The sequence below is a fragment of the Oncorhynchus mykiss genome, chromosome 2 (assembly GCF_057628025.1).
Source record: "Oncorhynchus mykiss isolate SJ-2025 chromosome 2, ASM5762802v1, whole genome shotgun sequence".
NCBI lineage: Eukaryota > Metazoa > Chordata > Actinopteri > Salmoniformes > Salmonidae > Oncorhynchus > Oncorhynchus mykiss.
In genome coordinates, this window is record NC_143023.1 from 35,496,325 (window position 1) to 35,521,447 (window position 25,123).

The 25,123-nt window shown below is 44.5% G+C and overlaps 1 protein-coding gene across 2 annotated transcripts in view; it reads right to left on the bottom strand.

Annotated features, from left to right (window-relative positions):
- Positions 1–10,156: 10,156 nt before the first annotated feature.
- The window catches only part of LOC110488787 (protein argonaute-3), a 43,461-nt gene continuing 28,494 nt past the window's right edge, over positions 10,157–25,123 (bottom strand). For both annotated transcript variants that reach the window (XM_021561185.3, XM_090198451.1), the window contains exons 12-19: positions 24,484–24,668; positions 23,400–23,559; positions 22,920–23,010; positions 22,425–22,619; positions 22,106–22,240; positions 21,247–21,348; positions 20,687–20,886; positions 10,157–16,912 (exon numbers count right to left, since the gene is read on the bottom strand). In XM_021561185.3, coding sequence (XP_021416860.1) covers positions 16,804–16,912; positions 20,687–20,886; positions 21,247–21,348; positions 22,106–22,240; positions 22,425–22,619; positions 22,920–23,010; positions 23,400–23,559; positions 24,484–24,668 — 1,177 coding nt within the window. In that variant the 3' untranslated portion in view covers positions 10,157–16,803. The remainder of the gene's footprint in view (positions 16,913–20,686; positions 20,887–21,246; positions 21,349–22,105; positions 22,241–22,424; positions 22,620–22,919; positions 23,011–23,399; positions 23,560–24,483; positions 24,669–25,123) is intronic.

Sequence of the window (25,123 nt, forward strand, 5' to 3'; positions counted from 1 at the left end):
TCCTACTAACATAAATAGACAGCTTGAATTGAGTAAGTCAGTCAAAGGCTGTAGAGACCTGTATGCAGGTCTAGATACAAAGATAAATTCCTTTCCACTAAAATGACATTTTTGAGAGTGTTAAAATCCAACCATAATGTGCACACAGGCTGTTATAGCACTTCCTGATGTGAACCAACTGGCCTAAGTTTCTACATTTGTTTTCTTATCATCACATGTCAAATAGTAGGGTATGAAACCTGGCCATGCTCAATTGAAAAGGTTTCATAGTGCTTTAAAGTAAATATTTTCTAATATTTGGGTCGACACAATAGGAAGCAGGGTAGTAGTCATGACTGCCATGTAAATGCAACTGAAACTCTACCCAGCTATCGGGGTTGCTGCGGGGGGTGCAGAGCTGTTGGCCGGAGTAGGGGTAACCAGGTGGAAAGCATGGCTGGCCGTAGAAAAATGCTTGTTGAAATGATCGTTTATCGTAGATTTATCATGGTGACAGTGTTTCTTAGCCTCAGTGCAGTGGGCAGCTGGGAGAAGGTGCTCTTATTCTCCATGGAATTTACTGTGTTCCAAAACTTTTTGGAATTAGGGCTACAAGATGCAAATATCTGTTTTAAAAAGCTAGCCTTTGCTTTCCGAACTGACTGTGTATATTGGGGGCTATTCGATGCTAATGCAGTACACACCACAGGATGTGCTGGTCAAGGGCAGTCAAGTCAGGAGTGAACCATGGGCTATATCTGTTCTTAGTTCTACATTTTTAGAATGGGGAATGCTTATTTAAGATGGTGAGGAAAGCACTTTTAAAGAACAACCAGGCATCCTCTACTGACGGGATGAGGTCAATGTACTTCCAGGACCAAGGCCAGGTTGATTAGAAAGACCTGCTCGCTGACGTATTTTAGGGAGTGCTTGACAGTGATGAGGGGTGGTCGAATGACTGCGGACCCATTACGGATGCAGGCAATGAGGCAGTGATCGCTGAGATCCTGGTTAAAGACACCAGAGGTGTATTTGGAGGGCAAGTTGGTAAGGATGATATCTATGAAGGTGCCCATGTTTACGGATTTAGGGTTGTGCCTGGTAGGTTCCTTGATAATTTGTGTGAGATTGAGGGCATCTAGTTTAGATTGTAGGATGGCCGGGGTGTTAAGCATATCCCAGTTTAGGTCAACTAACAGTATGAACTCTGAAGATAGATGGGAGGCAATGAATTCACATATGGTGTCCAGCGCACAGCTGGGTGCTGGATTTTTAAAAGTAGAAGCTCAAACTGTTTGGGCAGATACCTGGAAAGTAAGACAGAACTCTGCAGGCTCTCTCTGCAGTAGATTTCAACTCCGCCCCCTTTGGCAGTTCTATCTTGACAGAAAATGTTGTAGTTGCGATTGGAAATTTCTGAATTTTTGATGGCCTTCCTAAGCCAGGATTCAGACAAGGCTAGGGCATCAGGGTTGGCGCAGTGTGCTAAAGCAGTGAATAAAACAAACTTAGGGAGGAGGCTTCTGATGTTAACATGCATGAAACCAAGGCTTTTACGGTTACAGAAGTCAACAAATGAGAGCTCCTGGGGAATAGGTGTAGCACTGAGGTCTCCGCATGCGTGAGGGGTGGGACAAAAGAGCTATCTTAGGCATGTTGAACAGGCTTGGGAACTCTACAGTGAAATAAAACAATAACTAAGCAAAACAGCAGTAGACAAGGTATATTGACATTAGAGAGGGGCATAAAGCAATCACGGGTGTTGGTCGGGAGAGCTAAGACAACAACGGGTAAATGGTGATGAAATGGGCAGAGAGGGTCAGTTTGGTACACAAAGGACCTGAGTTTGAGGCTGGGGCCGAAAGATAAACAAAATGAAGTAGTGTTATTGAACAGACCAGCAGGCATCAGCTGTGTAGTCGAGTGATCATAGGGTCCAATAAGCAGCAAGAGGTGTGTCAGGGAGCCGTTCGGTAGTCGCTACTACGCTAGGCGAGCGGGAGACACTGCGTTCAGAAAGCTAGCGGGCCGGGGATAGCAGATGGCTCTTTGGCGACATCACAACGGAAAAGCCTATTGAGACCACATCGGACGATTACGCCGGCAGACCAGTCGTGATGGATCAGCGGTGCTCCGTGTCGACTCCGTCGGCTGGCCGGGAGATGGGCCTAGCTCTAGGCTAGCTCAAGGCTAACTGGCGCTTGCTTCGGGACAGAAGCATCAGCCAATAGTTGCCACTTGGTTGCAGCTAGCTAGCTGCGATGATCCGGTGTAATGGTCCAGAGCTTTGGCAGGAATCCGGTGATGTGGTGGAGAAAAGCAGTCCGATATACTCTGGGTTGATATCGCGCTGTGCAGACTGGCAGGTAATTGTCCAAGCTAAACCTGGCTAGTGTCCGAGATAAAAGGTGAAGACCACTAGCAGTGGCAAACAATGACAAGTAGCTAGTTTGGTGGCTATCTCCTAATGGAGGTTCCAGTTATAAGGTATAAAAATAATAGCAGATCCGTACCACATTGCGCGAGGCGGCTTCAGGAAAGTATGTTTAGTTCGTAGATGGAAAGTGTGATTAAAATATATGAAAGAAATTAAAAACAGACTATTTACAAACTAATTAACACGGGACAAAGCAAACACACGTCCGACTGCTACGCCATCTTTGTGCACTGTTGGGGAATAATCAGAATTGGTTGGTAACATAGGTAAGATGTTTTATATTAATCATATGCTTATGAGTTATTTCTCATAAGAATGTATTTTGTTGTACTATAGTGGTGGCCATTGGCAGTTATCTGTTCTATGTCAAGACTAAGTTGCATGGCCCGCAGAGAGGGGAGAGGTCAAGGTGTCATGTGTAAACATATTTTTTTGCTCCACTGTGTCTGTGTGCCAGTCACTCCCTACTTTTCCCATCAGGGAGAGGAGGATGGCAGTGTCTAGAATCATTCTATGCTCTCCGTGAGCTTGTCCAGGATTGGTTGTATTTAGAATTGGATGTCTCTAAATGACAATTTGATATATGCCTGTAGATATGGAGGATTGGTTTATGGTTCTGGGTTTGAGTAAGGAGACAAAGCTGAACGATTTATTATGTCTATGCTGTCTGACTATGTGTGTTTTTTGCTATTAAAGGATCTCAGCTGCAATGTGTAAGGGGCTCTCAGAGAATTAATTGATAGACACTGAATTGATCTGAGAGTCACAGGGTTGTGATAGAGCTCATATAATTAAAGATGGACTTTGATAACTAACTCTGACTTTTTTTTTTTGTGGTTTGCTCTCATGATTTGGTAAATAGAGGAAATGTCCACGACAGCACTGACAGTCCCACGGAGAGATATGAGTGTCCTGTGGAGTTACTCTGTCAGATTTAGTGAAGGATAGATGTGACTAAAAATGGGATTTTAGGAGTTTCAATTCAATCCATCCCATATTTTCCAGGAGGGTTGAACTGGTTCAGTGCACTCGGGTACACTTTCCATTTTCATTGAGACCAGTTTGTTTTGATTCATTTAATTTGAGGCAATGGTGGAAAATGAAATAAAGTTCAGTTGGTAGACTAGATTGTATTCTGCATTCTCGAGGTTCTTAACAACTTCTTATGGCTTAGATCGCGCTAACGGAATTGATATGACAACAGCCAGTGAAAGTGCAGGGCGCCAAATTCAAAACAGAAATCTCATAATTAAAATTCCTCTAACAGAGGTATTTTACACCAATTTAAAGATAAACTTGTTGTTAATCCCACCCCAGTGTCCGATTTCAAAAAGGCTTTACAACGAAAGCACACCAAACGATTATGTTAGGTCTGCACCTAGTCACAGAAAAACACAGCCATTTGTCCATCCAAAGAGAGTTACAAAAAGCAGAAAAAGAGATCAAATTAAATCACTAACCTTTGATGATCTTCATCAGATGACACTCACAGGACTTCATGTTACACAAAACATTAATGTTTTTTCGATAAAGTTCATATTTCTATACAAAAATCTTAGTTTACATTGGCGTGTAACGTTCAGTAGTTCAAAAACATAGTGATTTTGCAGAGAGCCACATCAATTTACAGAAAAACTCAAATATTGTTGAAAATACACTGCTCAAACAAATTAAGGGAACACTAAAATAACACATCCTAGATCTGAATGAAGGAAATATTCTTATTAAATACTTTTTTCTTTACATAGTTGAATGTGCTGACAAGAAAATCACACAAAAATTATCAATGGAAATCAAATGTATCAACCGATGGAGGTCTGGATTTGGAGTGACACTCAAAATTAGTGGAAAACCATACTACAGGCTGATCCAACTTTGATGTAATGTCCTTAAAACAAGTCAAAATGAGGCTCAGTAGTGTGTGTCCTCCACGTGCCTGTATGACCTCCCTACAACGCCTGGGCATGCTCCTGATGAGGTGGCGGATGGTCTCCTGAGGGATCTCCTCCCAGACCTGGACTAAAGCATCCGCCAACTCCTGGACAGTCTGTGGTGCAACGTGGCGTTGGTGGATGGAGCGAGACATGATGTCCCAGATGTGCTCAATTGGATTCAGGTCTGGGGAACGGGCGGGCCAGTCCATAGCATCAATGCCTTCCCATTGCAGGAACTGCTGACACACTCCAGCCACATGAGGTCTAGCATTGTCTTGCATTAGGAGGAACCCAGGGCCAACCGCACCAGCATATGGTCTCACAAGGGGTCTGAGGATCTCATCTCGGTGCCAAATGGAAGTCAGGCTACCTCTGGCAAGTACATGGAGGGCTGTGCGGCCCCCCAAATAAATGCCACCCTACACCATGACTGACCCACCGCCAAACCGGTCATGCTGGAGGATGTTGCAGGCAGCAGAACATTCTCCATGGCGTCTCCAGACTCTGTCACGTCTGTCACGTGCTCAGTGTGAACCTGCTTTCATCTGTGAAGAGCACAGGGCGCCAGTGGCGAATTTGCCAATCTTGGTGTTCTCTGGCAAATGCCAAACGTCCTGCACGGTGTTGGGCTGTAAGCACAAGCCCCACCTGTGGACATCGGGCCCTCATACCACCCTCATGGAGTCTGTTTCTGACCGTTTGAGCAGACACATGCACATTTGTGGCCTGCTGGAGGTCATTTTGCAGGGCTCTGAAAGTGCTCCTCCTGCTACTCCTTGCACAAAGGCGGAGGTAGCGGTCCTGCTGCTGGGTTGTTGCCCTCCTACGGCCTCCTCCACGTCTCCTGATGTACTGGCCTGTCTCCTGGTAGTGCCTCCATGCTCTGGACACTACGCTGACAGACACAGCAAACCTTCTTGCCAGAGCTCGCATTGATGTGCCATCCTGGATGAGCTGCACTACCTGAGCAACTTGTGTGGGTTGTAGACTCCGTCTCATGCTACCACTAGAGTGAAAGCACCACCAGCATTTAAAAGTGACCAAAACATCAGCCAGGAAGCATAGGAACTGAGAAGTGGTCTGTGGTCACCACCTGCAGAACCACTCCTTTATTGGGGGTGTCTTGCTAATTGCCTATAATTTCCACCTGTTGTCTATTCCATTTGCACAACAGCATGAAATTTATTGTCAATCAGTGTTGCTTCCTAAGTGGACAGTTTGATTTCACAGAAGTGTGATTGACTTGGAGTTACATTGTATTGCTAAGTGTTCCCTTTATTTTTTGAGCAGTGTACAAGTATTATACATGGAACTTTAGATAAACTTCTCCTTAAATCAACCGCTGTGTCAGATTTCAAAAAAGCTTTACCCAAAAAGCACACCATGCAATAATCCGAGTACAGCGCTCAGACAACAAAACAAGCCATACAGATATCCGCCATGAGTCAGAAATCAGAAATAGCATTATAAATATTCACTTACCTTTGATGATCTTCATCAGAATGCACTCCCAGGAATCCCAGTTCTACAATAAATGTTTGATTTGTTCGATAAAGTCCATCATTTATGTCCAAATACCTCCATTTTGTTTGTGTGTTTAGCCCAGTAATCCAAATTCATGAGGCACGAGCAGACGAAAAGTCAAAAGGTTCCGTTACAGTCCATAGAAACATGTCAAACGATGTCTAGAATTAATCTTTAGGAAGTTATCATAAATCATCAATAATATTCCAACCGGAGAATTCCTTTGTCTGTAGAAATATGATGGAACGCAAGCTAACTCTGAACGCACGTGATCAGCTCATGCCACTCTGGCAGACCTCAGCTCCAAATTCCCCCCTCCTTCACAGTAGAAGCATCAAACAAGGTTCTAAAGACTGTTGACATCTATTGGAAGCCTTAGGAAGTGCAATCGGACCAAATTTACACTATCTTGGATCGGCAAAGAGTTTAAAAACTACAAACATCAGATATCCCACTTCCTGGTTGGATTTTTTTCTCTGGTTTTTGCCTGCCATATGAGTTCTGTTATACTCAATGACATCATTCAAACAGTTTTACAAACGTCAGAGTGTTCCCTATCCAAATCTCCTAATGATATGCATATAGTAGTAACTAGGCCTGAGTAGCAGGTAGTTTACTCTGGGCACCTTATTCATCCAAGCTACTCAATACTGCCCCCAGCCATAAGAAGTTTTTAACCTGAAACGTTGACAGGTTCAGATTTCCAAAGTAGGCTAGGCTATAATGTAGGCTACAATACATTATAACGGATTCATAATGCATTGTACAGGAGTATGGTTGCAAAGCTACTGGTAATTTACTAAAGTTTCTGTAATCTTAGGTAATTAGTAAGTAATTTATTGTAATTTATACTTAAATAACTTAAAAGTATGTGGACACCTGCTCGTCAAACAGCTCATTCCAAAATCATGGGCATGAATACGGAGTTGGTCCCCCTTTGCTGGTTTAACAGCCTCCACTCTTCTGGGAAGGCTTTCCACTAGATGTAACATTGCTGATGTGACTTGCTTCCATTCTGCCACAAGAGCATTAGTGAAGTCAGGCACTGACTTTGGGCAATTATGCCTGGCTCGCAGTCGGCTTTCCAATTCATCCCAGAGGTGTTCGATGGGGTTGAGGTCAGAGCTTTGTGCAGGCCAGTCAAGTTCTTCCACACTGATCTCAACAAAACATTTCTGTATGGACCTCGCTTTGTGCACGGGGTCATTGTCATGCTAAAACAGGAAATGGCCTTCCCCAAACTGTTGCCACAAAGTTAGAAGCACAGAATTGTCTAGAATGTCATTGTATGCTGTAGTGTTAAGATTTCCCTTCACTGGAACTAAGGGGACTCGCCCAAACCATGAAAAACAGCCCCAGACCATTATTCCTCCTCCACCAAACTTGACAGTTGGCACTATGCATTTGGGCAGGTAGTGTCCTGCTGGCATCCGTCAAACCCAGATACGTCTTTCGGACTGTCAGATGGTGAAGCGTGATTCTGCACTCGAGTGCAATGGTGGTGAGCTTTACACCACTCCAGCCGACGCTTGGCATTGTGATCTTAGGCTGTGTGCGGCTGCTCGGCCACGGAAACCCATTTCATGAAGCTCCCTTCAAACAGTTCTAGTGCTGACGTTGCTTCCAGAGGTAGTTTGGAACTCGCTAATGAGTGTTGCAACCAAGGACAAGGACCAAGGCTTCAGCACTCGGAGGTCCCGTTTACTACTTCGCGGCTGAGCCGTTGTTGTTCCTAGACATTTCCATTTCCATTTCACAATAACAGCACTTACAGTTAACCACGGCAGTTCTAGCAGAGCAGAAATTTGATGAACTGACCTGTTGGAAAGGTGGCATCCTATGACTGTGCCTCATTGAAAGTCACTGAGCTATTCAGCACGGGCCATTCTACTGCCAACATTTGTCTATGGAGATTGCATGGCTGTGTGCTCGATTTTATACAGGTTCAGCAAATAGCCAAATCCACTAATTTAAAGGGGTTGTCGACATACGTATTTGTTTGTTTGCTTGAATGTGTGTGTGTGTGTGTGTGTATATATACATACACAGTGCCTTGCGAAAGTATTCGGCCCCCTTGAACTTTGCGACCTTTTGCCACATTTCAGGCTTCAAACATAAAGATATAAAACTGTATTTTTTTGTGAAGAATCAACAACAAGTGGGACACAATCATGAAGTGGAACGACATTTATTGGATATTTCAAACTTTTTTAACAAATCAAAAACTGAAAAATTGGGCGTGCAAAACTATTCAGCCCCTTTACTTTCAGTGCAGCAAACTCTCTCCAGAAGTTCAGTGAGGATCTCTGAATGATCCAATGTTGACCTAAATGACTAATGATGATAAATACAATCCACCTGTGTGTAATCAAGTCTCCGTATAAATGCACCTGCACTGTGATAGTCTCAGAGGTCCGTTAAAAGCGCAGAGAGCATCATGAAGAACAAGGAACACACCAGGCAGGTCCGAGATACTGTTGTGAAGAAGTTTAAAGCCGGATTTGAATACAAAAAGATTTCCCAAGCTTTAAACATCCCAAGGAGCACTGTGCAAGCGATAATATTGAAATGGAAGGAGTATCAGACCACTGCAAATCTACCAAGACCTGGCCGTCCCTCTAAACTTTCAGCTCATACAAGGAGAAGACTGATCATAGATGCAGCCAAGAGGCTCACAGGATCACTCTGGATGAACTGCAGAGATCTACAGCTGAGGTGGGAATCAGTTGTATATTGCACAAATCTGGCCTCTATGGAAGAGTGGCAAGAAGAAAGCCATTTCTTAAAGATATCCATAAAAAGTGTTGTTTAAAGTTTGCCACAAGCCACCTGGGAGACACACCAAACATGTGGAAGAAGGTGCTCTGGTCAGATGAAACCAAAATTGAACTTTTTGGCAACAATGCAAAACGTTATGTTTGGCGTAAAAGCAACACAGCTGAACACACCATCACCACTGTCAAACATGGTGGTGGCAGCATCATGGTTTGGGCCTGCTTTTCTTCAGCAGGGACAGGGAAGATGGTTAAAATTGATGGGAAGATGGATGGAGCCAAATACAGGACCATTCTGGAAGAAAACCTGATGGAGTCTGCAAAAGACCTGAGACTGGGACGGAGATTTGTCTTCCAACAAGACAATGATCCAAAACATAAAGCAAAATCTACAATGGAATGGTTCAAAAATAAACATATCCAGGTGTTAGAATGGCCAAGTCAAAGTCCAGACCTGAATCCAATCGAGAATCTGTGGAAAGAACTGAAAACTGCTGTTCACAAATGCTCTCCATCCAACCTCACTGAGCTCGAGCTGTTTTGCAAGGAGGAATGGGGAAAAAAATTCAGTCTCTCGATGTGCAAAACTGATAGAGACATACCCCAAGCGACTTACAGCTGTAATCGCAGCAAAAGGTGGCGCTACAAAGTATTAACTTAAGGGGGCTGAATAATTTTGCACGCCCAATTTTTCAGTTTTTGATTTGTTAAAAAAGTTTGAAATATCCAATAAAATGTCGTTCCACTTCATGATTGTGTCCCACTTGTTGTTGATTCTTCGCAAAAAAATACAGTTTTATATCTTTATGTTTGAAGCCTGAAATGTGGCAAAAGGTCGCAAAAGATCATGGTGAAACCCTCATTAATTCACTAAATTGGTTTATAATTAGGGCTCCTGTTTTATACCGTTGTCATTCAAAGTTTAATTTTACATCCTTATTAGATAAATATAATTTTACATGTATGTGATAAGGCCACAGAGTGCCAGAGATTTGACACCTGTGATAACCTGAAGTACCCAAAAATGCCACCAGCTGTCATAAAATTCCATATACTCCTTGAAAGTTACCAAAATTCTAGTAGTTTACTTGTAAAACTTTTAACGTTTCCAGTAATATACACTCCCTTTGCCACACTTTACAGGAGTTACATACCAAAAAAGATGTTCCGACTTCTACTTCAAGACAAATTCTTCACATTCCTTGAAATGAAGAGACTAATACCACAATGGGTCTAGAACACAGGGAACTGTCTGGTGCAACAGAAAAATCTGAATACTAGAACAATAGAATTTGAACACAATGACCATGTGTAATGACCTCATAATCATTTAGTAACATTACATCTGCGCTGAACTTACCTTCACTAGAACTGGCTAGTGACTACAGCGGTATAGCCAAATAGCCAGAGTATTTGATTTATACTCCAACATAAACTAAAGCGGGGTGGGTGTGTGTGATCACTTGTGTGTGCGTGGTCTAGAAACAAATTTCATAACGCAAAAGGTATGAAAGCAAAGCTTTTTATTGCAAGTATTTGTGAAAGATACACTTCAAAAATGTAAGCAAAGTAACACTAAAAGGCCTAAAGAGAAATACAAAAGAAAGACATTTAAAACTAAAATAAAAAAGACCTGTTGGTACAACAGAGAGTTTGAAACATACAGAGTAGAGACACACAGAGACAGAGACAGAGACCGAAACAGAGCCAGAGGCATGGAACTCATGTGGCTACCTTGTTCGTATCATCAAACACCCATTGATTTTAGCAGGTGCCTCAGGACTCAAAATGGTATCACAGCACACAATCCTGACTGACATTCAATTAAAAAGTAATGACACAAACCGACCGCACGTCAAATACAAAATAACCTAAAGATACAGATGTAACAAATAGGAAACCTTTAAAAAGTCCATCATCCTTGGCCACTGACAAAATCGGTCTTCAAACCAGTTTTAACACTGGGAAAACAGCATCCGATATTCTCTCGAGCAAACGGGATTTCAAAACCTCAACATGGACTGCGAATGGACTAAAAGCAAGCAGCGTCTGCTTGCACATCAAAACAGAGAGCTAAATGGAGTCAACATGTCTTAAAGTATTTGTCTGTGGGTAATAGGTAGGAAAAGCCTATTGAAGTTCTGAACAGGGTTGACGACCCCTTCAAAGCTCCATGCCTCTGACCCTAGAGTGAGGTGGGAACGACTAACAGACAGTGGGCAAACAGAACAGCAACTCATTATTACAACACCTTGATTCGTTACACAGGTACAAGTCTAAGTACAGCACATAGAACCCTCAGGCTCCTGTTCTTACATCCATACACGTGGGGAAACATACACTTTTGTATGTTGGGGCTCACCAACTACTGTAGCACTGTTAGTGGTTTGAAAATAAACACGAGGATGACATTTTGGAGTTGGGCCTTTTTTTGTACTCAACTCAGGCATTCTGTAGTTGTAAATAAAACCCAACAACGAAGTAAGAACACACTTAAGACTGAGGATTGCATTTTTAAGTGGAATGGGACTTTAGTCTCTACTCCTTACTGTGTAAGTCTCTGGCACAAGGAAAAAAAACTCCAGAGGAGACATGAAAGCACAGAAGCCACACCTAACCATACATCCTCTGCCTTAGCACCATCCCTCCCTCCCTCCTTTTCCCCTCTATTCTCACCCACCTGTACTCCACCAGGCCAGGGGAGTTTACATGGCTAACACATTAGCAGCTCTGGATGAGGAAGTCAGTTTTTACAAGGCTCAGCTCAGTCCGTGTGGTTCAGTGAAGGTTCCCTACCCCTACAGAGATGAGATGCAACATGTAGGGGTGGTATCAACAAGATGGGAGGAGAGAACCGGAGAGGAGAGAGGGACTAGAGAGTACAAGAAGGTGATGAGGACTTAATGAGAAGGCCTCTTCCCCCAAACAGAAAGCAGGGGTCTAACATAAGTAATACCTCATTTAAAAACAGATGCCCCTGCTCAACTGTGCCCCTCCGTCCGCCCTCCAACACGTTGCTGTGCTTGCGTGTTTGGGGAGGATAAGTCTTCAACATGGAGGGGGGGAGGGGTTTAAGGCCTCGTCCCCAAGCTGCACCTCCACCATGCTGCCAATGTTGCGGAGACTCTAGCTAGCTGCTCGTTTATGCACTCAATAAATACAGCATAAAATATTTTGCAATATATATTTCATATACATATTAAAAAGAACATTTAAATAGGAGGACAAAATAAAATGTTCGGCTCAAGTCAGATAAGTGTTAAGACAAAAAAAAACTAAACAAGAGAATCTTAGTTATACTTCCGTCTCTAAAACAGTTATGAGAATATCATAATCAGGTATTAATCAAGCATTATACTGTAATAACCAAAGCAATATTTGCAGTTTCTCCTCTCATGTAGTATAACGTATGCAGCATATAAAGGTAAGTGAGGCGCATTGTTTTTTTAATCTCTTGTAAAAAAAGATACCACCTCCCTGGACTGATGGGTACCCCAAATGACTCATACAGACCCTCTGAGTCTTATTCCGCACCCGAACTGCCCCAAAACCCCAATGAAAGTGGGCCCACTATCCTTCCATTAAGGACAAGAGACACGCGGCAGGGTGAGGCATTGCACTGGGATGAGAATGCCATGGGCCAGACAACTGCCGACATCCTAATGCGAATGCCATTACTTCCAACTTCCTTACATTGAAACACTTAAAAACCGTTGGTGGTTTCAGATTCTTAATGAGAAACCACAAAACGCAGGCCGACTCAAAACAGTCATCATCATCAGCGGAGTCACATGAGCTGGAGGCACACCTTTAAAATGACCACTTAGTAGCAATAGTAACCGTTTTGTTTGGTGTCGTAATCCAATTCCCAGAGGAGGAAAATCTCCTCAAATCACATAACAAGTCCTCGACACGCCACTGTATCTGGGAGGCGGGGATTGGAGGAGGTACAAAGACAGAAAACGTTGTGGCTGTGTGTCCGAGTGAGAGTGGCAGTCTATAAAGTGCTGTGCTATGTTCGTCATTCGTGGCCCAGGCTGTGTCACACACACACACACACACATCGGTTTTAACTATGACCTCACTTGTCAACGCAAGTTCCACTGTAGCAACCAACCGAGTCGATTGGTCCAAACTCAAAATGCACCACTAAGTGAACGCTCAACCACAATCATATACTCTGTCTTTATGCATCTTGGTATGCGTGCATACATATAAATAATGTGTGTGTACTGTGCATGTGTTTCTGCATTGCAATGCTTTTATATTTTTCTTCAAAAATGAGATAAACGTCTTTGCCATTTGACTTTTGTTTTACAGCACCACCATAAAGAAAGGCACTTCCTGTGGACTTCACTCTGCCATAGATTTACCTTCCGCGCCGAAAAGGACATACAACTCAAAATCCAGTATATCTGTGCGTCACAGGCAATGGAATGAACACACATAGCTACTTTTCCATAGAGTATAGCAATCTCTGGGTTGATGTTTAAGACCTAGAAGGCCTTGCTCATAAATATCTATAAACTAAGCAAAAAAAAAGACAAAAAAAAGACAAAAAAAAGAAAACTGCTGAACACAAACCAACATCTGAAAAACGTTACTGTTGACGGTTTAGCGAGTTGAAAAGTCAAAAGATGTTAGGCAAACACATCTGCTATATGTAAACATGTGTTCTTTTGCCCAGGAAAAAATCAGAATGTTCTATACAGTCCGTGACGCTCATCATCATGTCAGTTTGGATGATCACTACGCTTGTCGCTTGCTAAACCATGTACCGATCCGTACACACCACCTCCCTCAAATGGCAGCCCTACTTCTCACTTTACATACACCAGAACCAGACACATGCACAAAAACCCATCTACCAAAAATACCCTACTCTTTACCAACCAAGCACACACCAACAAACCGATCCAAGACACCATTGGATCATACATTTACGGAGCAAACTTAACTTCTTCTGTCCTCTAGTCTTCCATATTTTCTCCACTTAGCTCTCAGGGGAATCAGATGGCAGATCTACAGGCTATGGAATGTAGTCCTCTGGCAATGGGAATCAAAAGTAAGGAGAAAGTGGAAAAAACGAAATGAGATTATATACTTTGTCACATTGCAGACTTACCGGAGGCCTTAAGGCTTTGTATTTCTGAGCACAAGAAGTGCCCGTGGTTGCGCAAGGAGAGAGGAGAAAAGCAACAACAGTTAAAAAGGCCAAGTCTCGCTCTATAGGGGCCTCATCGCCCACAAGGCTTAAAATAAAACACCGCGGGCCACATTGGTACTCAACGTTCAAGATGACCAGTCCAGGTAACCATCTCATTCTTTAAATCAACTACATCTTTTAAAGTGGGTCTACAACACTTTGACAAGCCCCAGTTTCCCCCGCTCTCCCCTGTTCTACAGGCATCAACTCCCGCCTGAGAAAGACGATCAGGCAGGATCAGAACAATTATGCTCTAAAAAAAACAAAAAAAACAAAGGCCAATGATTTTCATTTGGATTCTTTGACAACAGGGAGGAGCTGTCAACAGCTGCCAAGAGTGACAGAAATAGAAGCACCTCTTACTTATAGAAGTCCACCGCATCCCGATCCATAACAGTATAACAACCCAGACACACGTTACATGTCGAAATAGAGCCACCGCCACTGTACGCACGCCAAAATACACAAATAACAGTATACATTGCCACAGCACACGAGTCAACAACAGTTGACTCAAAACTCTTGCCACATTTTATTACCCTTCACGTTTAATGATGAATAACTATATAACTACATAGGTTAGATTTTTTGTTAGCAAAAATAAGTGGTGTGTGCATTACAATAATGTGAAATGTACATATATACACTTCTTCCAATCTGGCTTTTGAAAAAGGCTTTTTGGACACTAGTGAAGATCATGAAGGCTCAAACTCATTGGCTTCCAGCCAGGGGAAGGCTAGAGTTGGGAAGGCAGTCAAACGTGACTATAGAGGGGGGGAGACACAGGATTCTACCATTGGACCACACTACCGTTCACCTATTGGGGCAGTCCTTGCCTTGAGAACTGTCTCCTTGTATCATTGTACCGTCAAAAACAAGAGATTCTCAAATGGCAACCGTTTCCACTAACAGTTAGGACGAGAAATCCCTACAGTTCCCCACATAACACAGACCCTCTCGTCTACTTCATTGGGAGGTTTACTACGGTACATAGCACCAGAGGCATGTGTTCGGTCCAACACACACTTATTTTAGTGCAGATAATTGTCTCTTTTGAACACCACTAGGCATGCCTCATGTCACAGAGCACGTAGGAGCTAAGCAGCGACCACACAAGTCACTCACTCAGTCTCCCAGACTTCCAAGAGTCATCGAATTGTTGACTCTAGAAGACAGCTAGCTACTATTGGTTTGGATGGTCAGTTATATGGGAAATTGAATTTTTGTCTTAGCGGCTTAGCTCTCCTGCCGCTCATGACTGAGGCATGCCTCGATTCTTAGTCACCTTGAGTACATGTAGATATAGCAGCTAGATCCGTGTCTGATGAGGATAGAGGCAGAGTGCAGCACGACTTGATCTGCTAAAATACCGCTGCTATTAGGCAAAGACGACTGGAGAAACACACACACATTATATATTTTCTAATCGCAAGGATTTCAATGTGAAGCAACTTGTCAAAAACTTTCTCCAGCTAAACCTTGCCCTTTAACTTCCTTGTTCGAATACATTTTGAAAGCTAGGACCACCACGTCATAATCCATCCATACAACCAGCCATTTAACCGTTCATTTCCAAAACCAGGCACTTGATTTCTAACCCATAACACACTCATTGGCATAACCCTTCGACCTATGAACCCCGATGCTCCCTTCATAAAGAGGAGCAACGGGGTAAGTGCCAATTGTGTGGCTCAAAAACATTCTCTTACTATCCGAGAGCTCTCGTAAGAGATCTAGGTTCTAGTACATTCTCCTAAACTCACCGCTGCAGACTTCCAGACATTCAAGTCGTATCCTCTAGAAGACTCTTCCTTCCCTCAGCTAAAACATTATTGCACTAGAGAAAAGCAACATGATCTGTCATTCAATTTAGGATCTTCCACAACAAAACTCAAATAGAGCAGATAGAATGAAAGAATGCAGAAATAAATGCTCTTCTCATTAAATTACTATATCTTGAGCGTACTAATAAATACTGAAAAGAATGGTAAAAAAACAAAAAAACATCTTAAATATCAAACATGATGTACAGGAAAGAAAATTCCAAAACAGGGTCACATTGCAATGTTGCTGTGACAGCACATTAGATCGATGTCATAGGGGACTGACCTCGGGTTTGATATCATTGTATTACCCTCTACGGATGTGTGCCACTGTATACGCACAGCACTTACTGGGTCAAGTCAAATGATAAGAGTAAGAAATCATATGATTAGCATCATAGCTTATTCCCCAGAGAGGTTGGGACTTTTGAAGAGAGCATTTACACCGTTCAGACTCCAGGTGGCACTGTGCTCAAAATAAGAGCTCGTGTTCGTCTCCTAGTACACAGTGTCCATTGACACGCTCACACTTTTGATAAGTCACCATTGGCAAAAAAAAAAAAGAAGATGGAGGAAAATAAGTGGCAAGCTAGTGTGCCGTGATAGTTCTACACAGATCGAGATCCACCCTTCAAACACCTCATCCTTTTCTTCTTCTCTCCTCAACCTTTGATTAAGAAAAGTCAAAACATAACTAACAAACGAAAGAGGGCAGAAAGTGCTGCCGTTAAACTGAGTTGAGGTAAAAAAAGGCATGATGACGAAAGGGAACAAACTCTGCAACGTCAACCATACACATCCGGAATCAAAACCACAGATCTCTTTCGTGACCGGAGAAAAGGAGGGAGGGCCTGGAGGAGGTGGGGGCGGAGTTAGGGTGCCCAGGAAAAGCAGGGGGCTGGTTTAATATTGCATAATAGTGCCAAGTTCTTCCTCTCTTGTTTTAAAGCAGTGTCTGTCTGCATCCTCAGTCCATTGCGGAGGGCTTCCCCCACCCCCCCTCTTCCCTCTACACAGTGTCAGGTCCGGATTGACTGGTTGTGGGGGGCTGCAACCCTCCTTGACTGGCAGGCAGGGGTGTGGGGGTGTGTGTTTTAAGTGCGGTGGTGGTGGTGTGGGGTGGTGCTCAGGCAAAGTACATGGTCCTCAGCGTGTCGTGGTGAATCTGCACCGCCTTGGCCAGAGCCTGGGGGTCCCGACCGTTACTCTGACCAGAGACATGGCTGCCCTCCGCACTGGGAGAAGAGAAGACATTCATCAGGACAGATACATACATGAATGGATCAGAAAGACAAGTTAACTATGATACACACTTATTTGAAGCTAAAAACATGTATTTACAGAGAAAGCTAGCTTTCTGGGTCAGTATAATATCTAGCGCTGCTGTCTGGGTCAGTATAATATCTAGCGCTGCTTTCTGGGGGCAGTATAATATCTAGCGCTGCTGTCTGGGTCAGTATAATATCTAGCGCTGCTGTCTGGGGACAGTATAATATCTAGCGCTGCTGTCTGGGGCAGTATAATATCTAGCGCTGCTGTCTGGGGCAGTATAATATCTAGCGCTGCTGTCTGGGGCAGTATAATATCTAGCGCTGCTGTCTGGGGGCAGTATAATATCTAGCGCTGCTTTCTGGGGGCAGTATAATATCTAGCGCTGCTTTCTGGGGGCAGTATAATATCTAGCGCTGCTGTCTGGGGCAGTATAATATCTAGCGCTGCTGTCTGGGGCAGTATAATATCTAGCGCTGCTGTCTGGGGCAGTATAATATCTAGCGCTGCTGTCTGGGGCAGTATAATATCTAGCGCTGCTGTCTGGGTCAGTATAATATCTAGCGCTGCTTTCTGGGGGCAGTATAATATCTAGCGCTGCTGTCTGGGGGCAGTATAATATCTAGCGCTGTTGTCTGGGGTCAGTATAATATCTAGCGCTGCTGTCTGGGGGCAGTATAATATCTAGCGCTGCTGTCTGGGTCAGTATAATATCTAGCGCTGCTTTCTGGGGGCAGTATAATATCTAGCGCTGCTGTCTGGGGGCAGTATAATATCTAGCGCTGTTGTCTGGGGTCAGTATAATATCTAGCGCTGCTGTCTGGGGGCAGTATAATATCTAGCGCTGCTTTCTGGGGTCCGTATAATATCTAGCGCTGCTGTCTGGGTCAGTATAATATCTGGCGCTGCTGTCTGGGTCAGTATAATATCTAGCGCTGCTGTCTGGGTCAGTATAATATCTAGCGCTGCTGTCTGGGTCAGTATAATATCTAGCGCTGCTTTCTGGGGGCAGTATAATATCTAGCGCTGCTGTCTGGGTCAGTATAATATCTAGCGCTGCTGTCTGGGGCAGTATAATATCTAGCGCTGCTTTCTGGGGGCAGTATAATATCTAGCGCTGCTGTCTGGGACAGTATAATATCTAGCGCTGCTGTCTGGGTCAGTATAATATCTAGCGCTGCTGTCTGGGTCAGTATAATATCTAGCGCTGCTGTCTGGGTCAGTATAATATCTAGCGCTGCTGTCTGGGTCAGTATAATATCTAGCGCTGCTGTCTGGGTCAGTATAATATCTAGCGCTGCTGTCTGGGTCAGTATAATATCTAGCGCTGCTGTCTGGGTCAGTATAATATCTAGCGCTGCTGTCTGGGTCAGTATAATATCTAGCGCTGCTGTCTGGGGCAGTATAATATCTAGCGCTGCTGTCTGGGTCAGTATAATATCTAGCGCTGCTGTCTGGGGTCAGTATAATATCTAGCGCTGCTGTCTGGGTCAGTATAATATCTAGCGCTGCTGTCTGGGTCAGTATAATATCTAGCGCTGCTGTCTGGGACAGTATAATATCTAGCGCTGCTGTCTGGGGGCAGTATAATATCTAGCGCTGCTGTCTGGGGGCAGTATAATATCTAGCGCTGCTGTCTGGGGGCAGTATAATATCTAGCGCTGCTGTCTGAGGCAGTATAATATCTAGCGCTGCTGTCTGGGGCAGTATAATATCTAGCGCTGCTGTCTGGGGCAGTATAATATCTAGCGCTGCTGTCTGGGTCAGTATAATATCTAGCGCTGCTGTCTGGGTCAGTATAATATCTGGCGCTGCTGTCTGGGTCAGTATAATATCTAGCGCTGCTGTCTGGGGCAGTATAATATCTAGCGCTGCTGTCTGGGGCAGTATAATATCTAGCGCTGCTTTCTGGGGGCAGTATAATATCTAGCGCTGCTGTCTGGGTCAGTATAATATCTAGCGCTGCTGTCTGGGTCAGTATAATATCTAGCGCTGCTGTCTGGGTCAGTATAATATCTAGCGCTGCTGTCTGGGTCAGTATAATATCTAGCGCTGCTGTCTGGGTCAGTATAATATCTAGCGCTGCTGTCTGGGTCAGTATAATATCTAGCGCTGCTTTCTGGGGGCAGTATAATATCTAGCGCTGCTTTCTGGGGGCAGTATAATATCTAGCGCTGCTGTCTGGGGCAGTATAATATCTAGCGCTGCTGTCTGGGGCAGTATAATATCTAGCGCTGCTGTCTGGGGGCAGTATAATATCTAGCGCTGCTGTCTGGGGGCAGTATAATATCTAGCGCTGCTGTCTGGGGGCAGTATAATATCTAGCGCTGCTGTCTGGGTCAGTATAAAACCTAGCGCTGCTGTCTGAGGCAGTATAATATCTAGCGCTGCTGTCTGGGTCAGTATAATATCTAGCGCTGCTGTCTGGGTCAGTATAATATCTAGCGCTGCTGTCTGGGTCAGTATAATATCTAGCGCTGCTGTCTGGGTCAGTATAATATCTAGCGCTGCTGTCTGGGTCAGTATAATATCTAGCGCTGCTGTCTGGGTCAGTATAATATCTAGCGCTGCTGTCTGGGTCAGTATAATATCTAGCGCTGCTGTCTGGGTCAGTATAATATCTAGCGCTGCTGTCTGGGTCAGTATAATATCTAGCGCTGCTGTCTGGGTCAGTATAATATCTAGCGCTGCTGTCTGGGTCAGTATAATATCTAGCGCTGCTGTCTGGGTCAGTATAATATCTAGCGCTGCTGTCTGGGTCAGTATAATATCTAGCGCTGCTGTCTGGGTCAGTATAATATCTAGCGCTGCTGTCTGGGTCAGTATAATATCTAGCGCTGCTTTCTGGGGACAGTATAATATCTAGCGCTGCTGTCTGGGGCAGTATAATATCTAGCGCAGCTTTGGGGGCAGTATAATATCTAGCGCAGCTTTGGGGGCAGTATAATATCTAGCGCAGCTTTGGGGGCAGTATAATATCTAGCGCAGCTTTGGGGGCAGTATAATATCTAGCGCTGCTTTCTGGGGGCAGTATAATATCTAGCGCTGCTTTCTGGGGGCAGTATAATATCTTGCGCTGCTTTCTGGGGGCAGTATAATATCTAGCGCTGCTTTCTGGGGGCAGTATAATATCTAGCGCTGCTATCTGGGGTCAGTATAATATCTAGCGCTGCTTTCTGGGGGCAGTATAATATCTAGCGCTGCTTTCTGGGGGCATTATAATATCTTGCGCTGCTTTCTGGGGGCAGTATAATATCTAGCGCTGCTTTCTGGGGGCAGTATAATATCTAGCGCTGCTTTCTGGGGGCAGTATAATATCTAGCGCTGCTTTCTGGGGGCAGTATAATATCTAGCGCTGCTTTCTGGGGGCAGTATAATATCTAGCGCTGCTTTCTGGGGGCAGTATAATATCTTGCGCTGCTTTCTGGGGGCAGTATAATATCTAGCGCTGCTTTCTGGGGGCAGTATAATATCTAGCGCTGCTTTCTGGGGGCAGTATAATATCTAGCGCTGCTTTCTGGCGGCAGTATAATATCTAGCGCTGCTTTGGGGTAGTATAATACCTAGCATTGCCTTGGGGCAGTAGAACACACAAAAAAACAGTATTCCAATACTGTACATCTCACCCAAAATAGATAGGAAATATGAAACGTAGTTGAGCACAACAGAGGCGAAGCATGCAGAAAGACTAAATCAGTCTGTTTTGTGCAGTGAGAGTAACCCCCACCCCTGCCAATCACCTGTCGTGCTCCTTGTCCACCAGATGGTAGCGGGCACGGAAGGCCACCAGGTGGGCGTAGTAGGCTGGCGCAGGGATGGAGACGGAGCGGGTGCAGCGCACGTAGGTGTGGCACAGCTGGTAAGTGAGCAGCTGGAACTCGTCGGCCGTGAAGCAGTTGTCGTCCCACAGGACGTGGTAGTGGGAGGGCCGACTGGTGCCCTGGGGAGAGCAGACGTTACATATACTACACAGCCTCAATATGGGGATTTAATAGAGATGTGGTATAAAGACTGTAGTAGAAAGACAATGGCTTTCAACTAAAATTCGGGACAATTGGGTTTTTAGAATGAACTATAGGCCTACTTATTTACACATTTTGTCAAATTTTCTTCACCTTGAAAACCATAGAGTATTTGGTAGTTTAGTTTCAGTAAAAAAATTGTTTCAAAACACAGTGTGAATAAAGTGTTTAAATTCTAAAAAGCAGGCGTATTTCCTGAGACTTCATAAAGTCATTTCCTGAGAGTAAAGTGCAGTGAGGCAGCAGGCTAGATGAACAGATGGTGAATGAGCCAGTACCTGTATTCCAGCGTGACTGCAGAGGTAAAAGTCAAACTCGTAGGGGTGCGTGATGTCCGTGTCCACCGTGGTGCCAGCAGGAATGTTTCCACTACGTCCAACCTGAAAGAAAAGTTGTCGATTTGGGGTTATTATTAATAAACTGGCAAAAGTTAAAAATGTCCTTCCATCTGTCCTGTTCTTCTTTAACACCAAGCTTCACACAAACACACAAAGTGAACAAACAAACGGAGGGAGGGAGGTGTAGAGTGTTTAAATGTTTTATTTAACTAGGCAAATCAGTTAAGAACAAATACTTATTTACAACGACGCCGGGACAATTGTGAGCCGCCCCATCTCCACAGTTCTGAATGACGTAATCTACAAATGACCAGAATAATGACAAAATAGATTTCTCCCCGTCTGTAAAAGTGCACTTCACTTGTAAACAAGGTGATAAACGCCAACAAGCCCTGCTCTCCCAGGCCTCGAGTGGCACTCCAGGTCCATCAATTCACATCAGGCCTAATGCTATAATGGAATATAATTACCAAGAGAGCAGGCCCATTGACAACAGGGTAATTGGATAATTAGGACAACCATTTAGAGCGCTTAATAAACTAGGGAGTAATAAAGAACACGGACCAACTCAAACACACAGCTGCCCCCCCCCCCCCCTAATCTATAAAAGGGCTTTTCACACTGCTGTGCCAAACAGAGTTGAACCAAGCTGTAGTGAGCTGGCTGGCCTAAGAAAATGTAAGAGCCAGCACAGTTTGGGTGGGTGTCGGCCCTATAGTGTGACTCAGGCATGAGTATCATGTCAGAATGACCGTAAGGTAGCTGGGAGGGTGGCCGGAAGTCAAGTGGGCCCGCTCACCCTTTCGTTGCGGTCGGCACAGAAGAGCCGGGTGTGGTGGCGTTTCTGGACCACGATGTAGGTGATGCCGGGCTGGTACTCCTTCTCTAGGCCAATGCAGGCCTCGCGGATGGCCAGCAGCTCGTAGTACAGCACCTGGGGTGGGCAGAGGGGTACCTAACTTCATCAGTTTAATTAAAGAGGGACAACATTTGACTTGCAACCTTTGACCCTCTAGTTTCTGAAGTTCTGGAGGTGGAGAGCGACTTACATTTTTCCCCCCAGGATAGTCACTTGGCCTTTGCTCACCCCCCAGGATAGTCACTTGGCCTTTGCTCACCTGTCTGAACTGGCCCTCTGACACTCCGTCCCTGTAGAAGATGATCCTGGTGGGCTTGTAGCGGGTCGACTTGTAGAACTGGATCAGCAGTTCTCGGACCATAGAGGCCAGATCCTGGATCACCTCCTGCCTGGGCCTCTGGACCCGGACTGTGGCACAGTACCTGCTGGGGTGGGCGTCCATACTGCCCACCACCTGGAGATGTATAGAGAGAAACAGGGTGGGAGAGAGAGAGAGAGAGAGAGAGAGAGAGAGAGAGTGTGTGTGAGACACACACACAGCAGCGCTGAGCAAATTGAATAGCTCTGCACAAACATTATGAACTCTAATGCATTGGCAATACAGTATAGACCAGGCCACAGAAGTCTCAAACATGCGGTTATCTTAGTAAAATGTAGCCCATGGTTGGAATAGTAAAAAATATATAAATGTGGCCCCTGGGCTAAATGAGTTCAAGACCCCTGGTATAGGCCAATAGGAGTTAAGTGAACTCACTGCAGCGATGGAGGGCTTCTTCCCATCTCCAGCAGGGGGGTGTGTAACGTCCGCCCCCAGGAAGATGATTGGCTGCTGGAACACTGAGGGTCTGGGTGGAGGAAGAGGGAAGGACCAGTGAGGACAGTTCAAACAAAGGTTCTCTAAAATGATTAAGGGTTTAGATTTTACACTATGTACATTATGTCAATCATAAATTGGAGGACACTTGATTGGGAGATTGCTATTGATGTAATTGGTGTACAAAAAAACAAAAACATTCTCCTACATTCGGCATTTGAAACAGATATGGACCATTGTAGTAAGTTCTAAGGACAAAGTAAATGTACTGTTTAAACGGATGCCCCACTTCACGTCTCAAAACGAAGTGGTGCACACTTCTAATGGAAGATAAATATGACTAAATGTGCTTTCAGCTGATTAAAAATGTTTGTATGGTCATTCCAGTCCTTCTATCCTCCAGCCACGGTGGCCTCGTACCGTTGGTGGGGCACCAGGATATTGTTGATTCCCCCCAGCTTGACATTGATCTTGAGGCAGAGGTTGGAGAGGGTCTGGGGGGACGTCTTCACCACGTTCTTCACCTGGACACACTGAGTGGCCATTCCTAGGAGAGTATCTCCCACCCTCTTCACCTCCGCTACACAGGACCAGTAACAGACAGTGATCAATCAATCTCTGTGCAATTAACAGTCAGTCAGATTAGGGAAGTAAAGAGTAAGGTACCACCTATGCTTTAAAAGGGAAGGTATTGATATATAAGATAGTGTACATCTGTCTGGTAACACACATCCCTTATCAAAGCTGCTTCAGCAACACAAGAATTTCAAAGAATAGCAGATGCTTTGGTAGAACTATTATATAGATACAGAAAATGTTAGACAATTAATCAGCATGGAAAAGGTGACTGTAAATTTCAGTGTTCCTCAAGGCTCCATTTAGGACCAGTGCTAGCCTCTACACTGGCTTCCTGTTAAGGCAAGGGCTGATTAAGGTTTTACTGCTAACCTACAAAGCATTACATGGGCTTGCTCCTACCTATCTCTCCGATTTGGTCCTGCCGTACACACGTACAAGTATGCTACGGTCACAAGACGCAGGCCTCCTAATTGTCCCTAGAATTTCTAAGCAAACAGCTGGAGGCAGGGTTTTCTCCTATAGAGTTCCATTTTCATGGAATGGTCTGCCTATCCATGTGAGAGATGCAGACTTGGTCTCAACCTTTAAGTCTTTACTAAAGACTCATCTCTTCAGTGGGTCATATGATTGAGTGTAGTCTGGCCCAGGAGTGTGAAGGTGAACGCAAAGAGTCTCCCTCAGCACAGCCAGAAGAGGACTGGCCACCCCTCACAGCCTGGTTCCTCTAGGTTCCTTCCTAGGTTCAAGCCTTTCTAGGGAGTTTTTCCTAGCCACCGTGCTTCTACACCTGCGCTGTTTGGGGTATTAGGCTGGGTTTCTGTTCAGCACTTTGTGACATCAGCCGATGTAAGAAGGGCTTTATGAATACATTTGATTGATTCCAATGAACATCATGTGAATATGTATGTCTATGGGTGCCGCCTACCGTAGACGGGGGTCTTTCCGGGCAGGATGACGATGATGAGCTGCAGTCCAGAGTAGGTGTTCTTCAGGTGCCTGAACATGGGCTCCACACTGTCGGCTCCCTGGGCATATTTACAGAAACACGGCTGGCCCTGGATGGGCATCCCAGCATCCTTGGAGATCTTACGCAGCTGGTCTGTGAAACCCCTATAAGAGGTGGGTAATGGATGGAGGAATTAGGGAGGGAAAGAGGAATGAAGAGACAGTAATGGAGAAATAAGGGAGGGAGAGTAGGGAAAAAGGAAGGTTGTAAAGACCAAATATAATCTGGTTGGTTAGGGAGTGGTTTAGTAACGTCATCCTTGAGAGTGGCTGTGTAAATTCTAACAAGGTTGTATCGGAGGCGTAGAGGACAAACTAGTTAAAAGGATCACTTTCTTATCTGGAAGGCCATCTCCAACACATCCGTAACAGGGAGGGATTCCTTTCCATATATCCCTGTGGCTATGTGAGAAGCTGCTTAATGAAGGGTTATGTTTATTAGGCACCAAATGGAAGAAAATGTACTGAAACAGGGCAGGACTACCTGGACCAATAAAAAAAACGCTCATTTTTGTTTTCCGTTGAACATTTTGCCACGGTGTGCCCTAACGAGCATAACC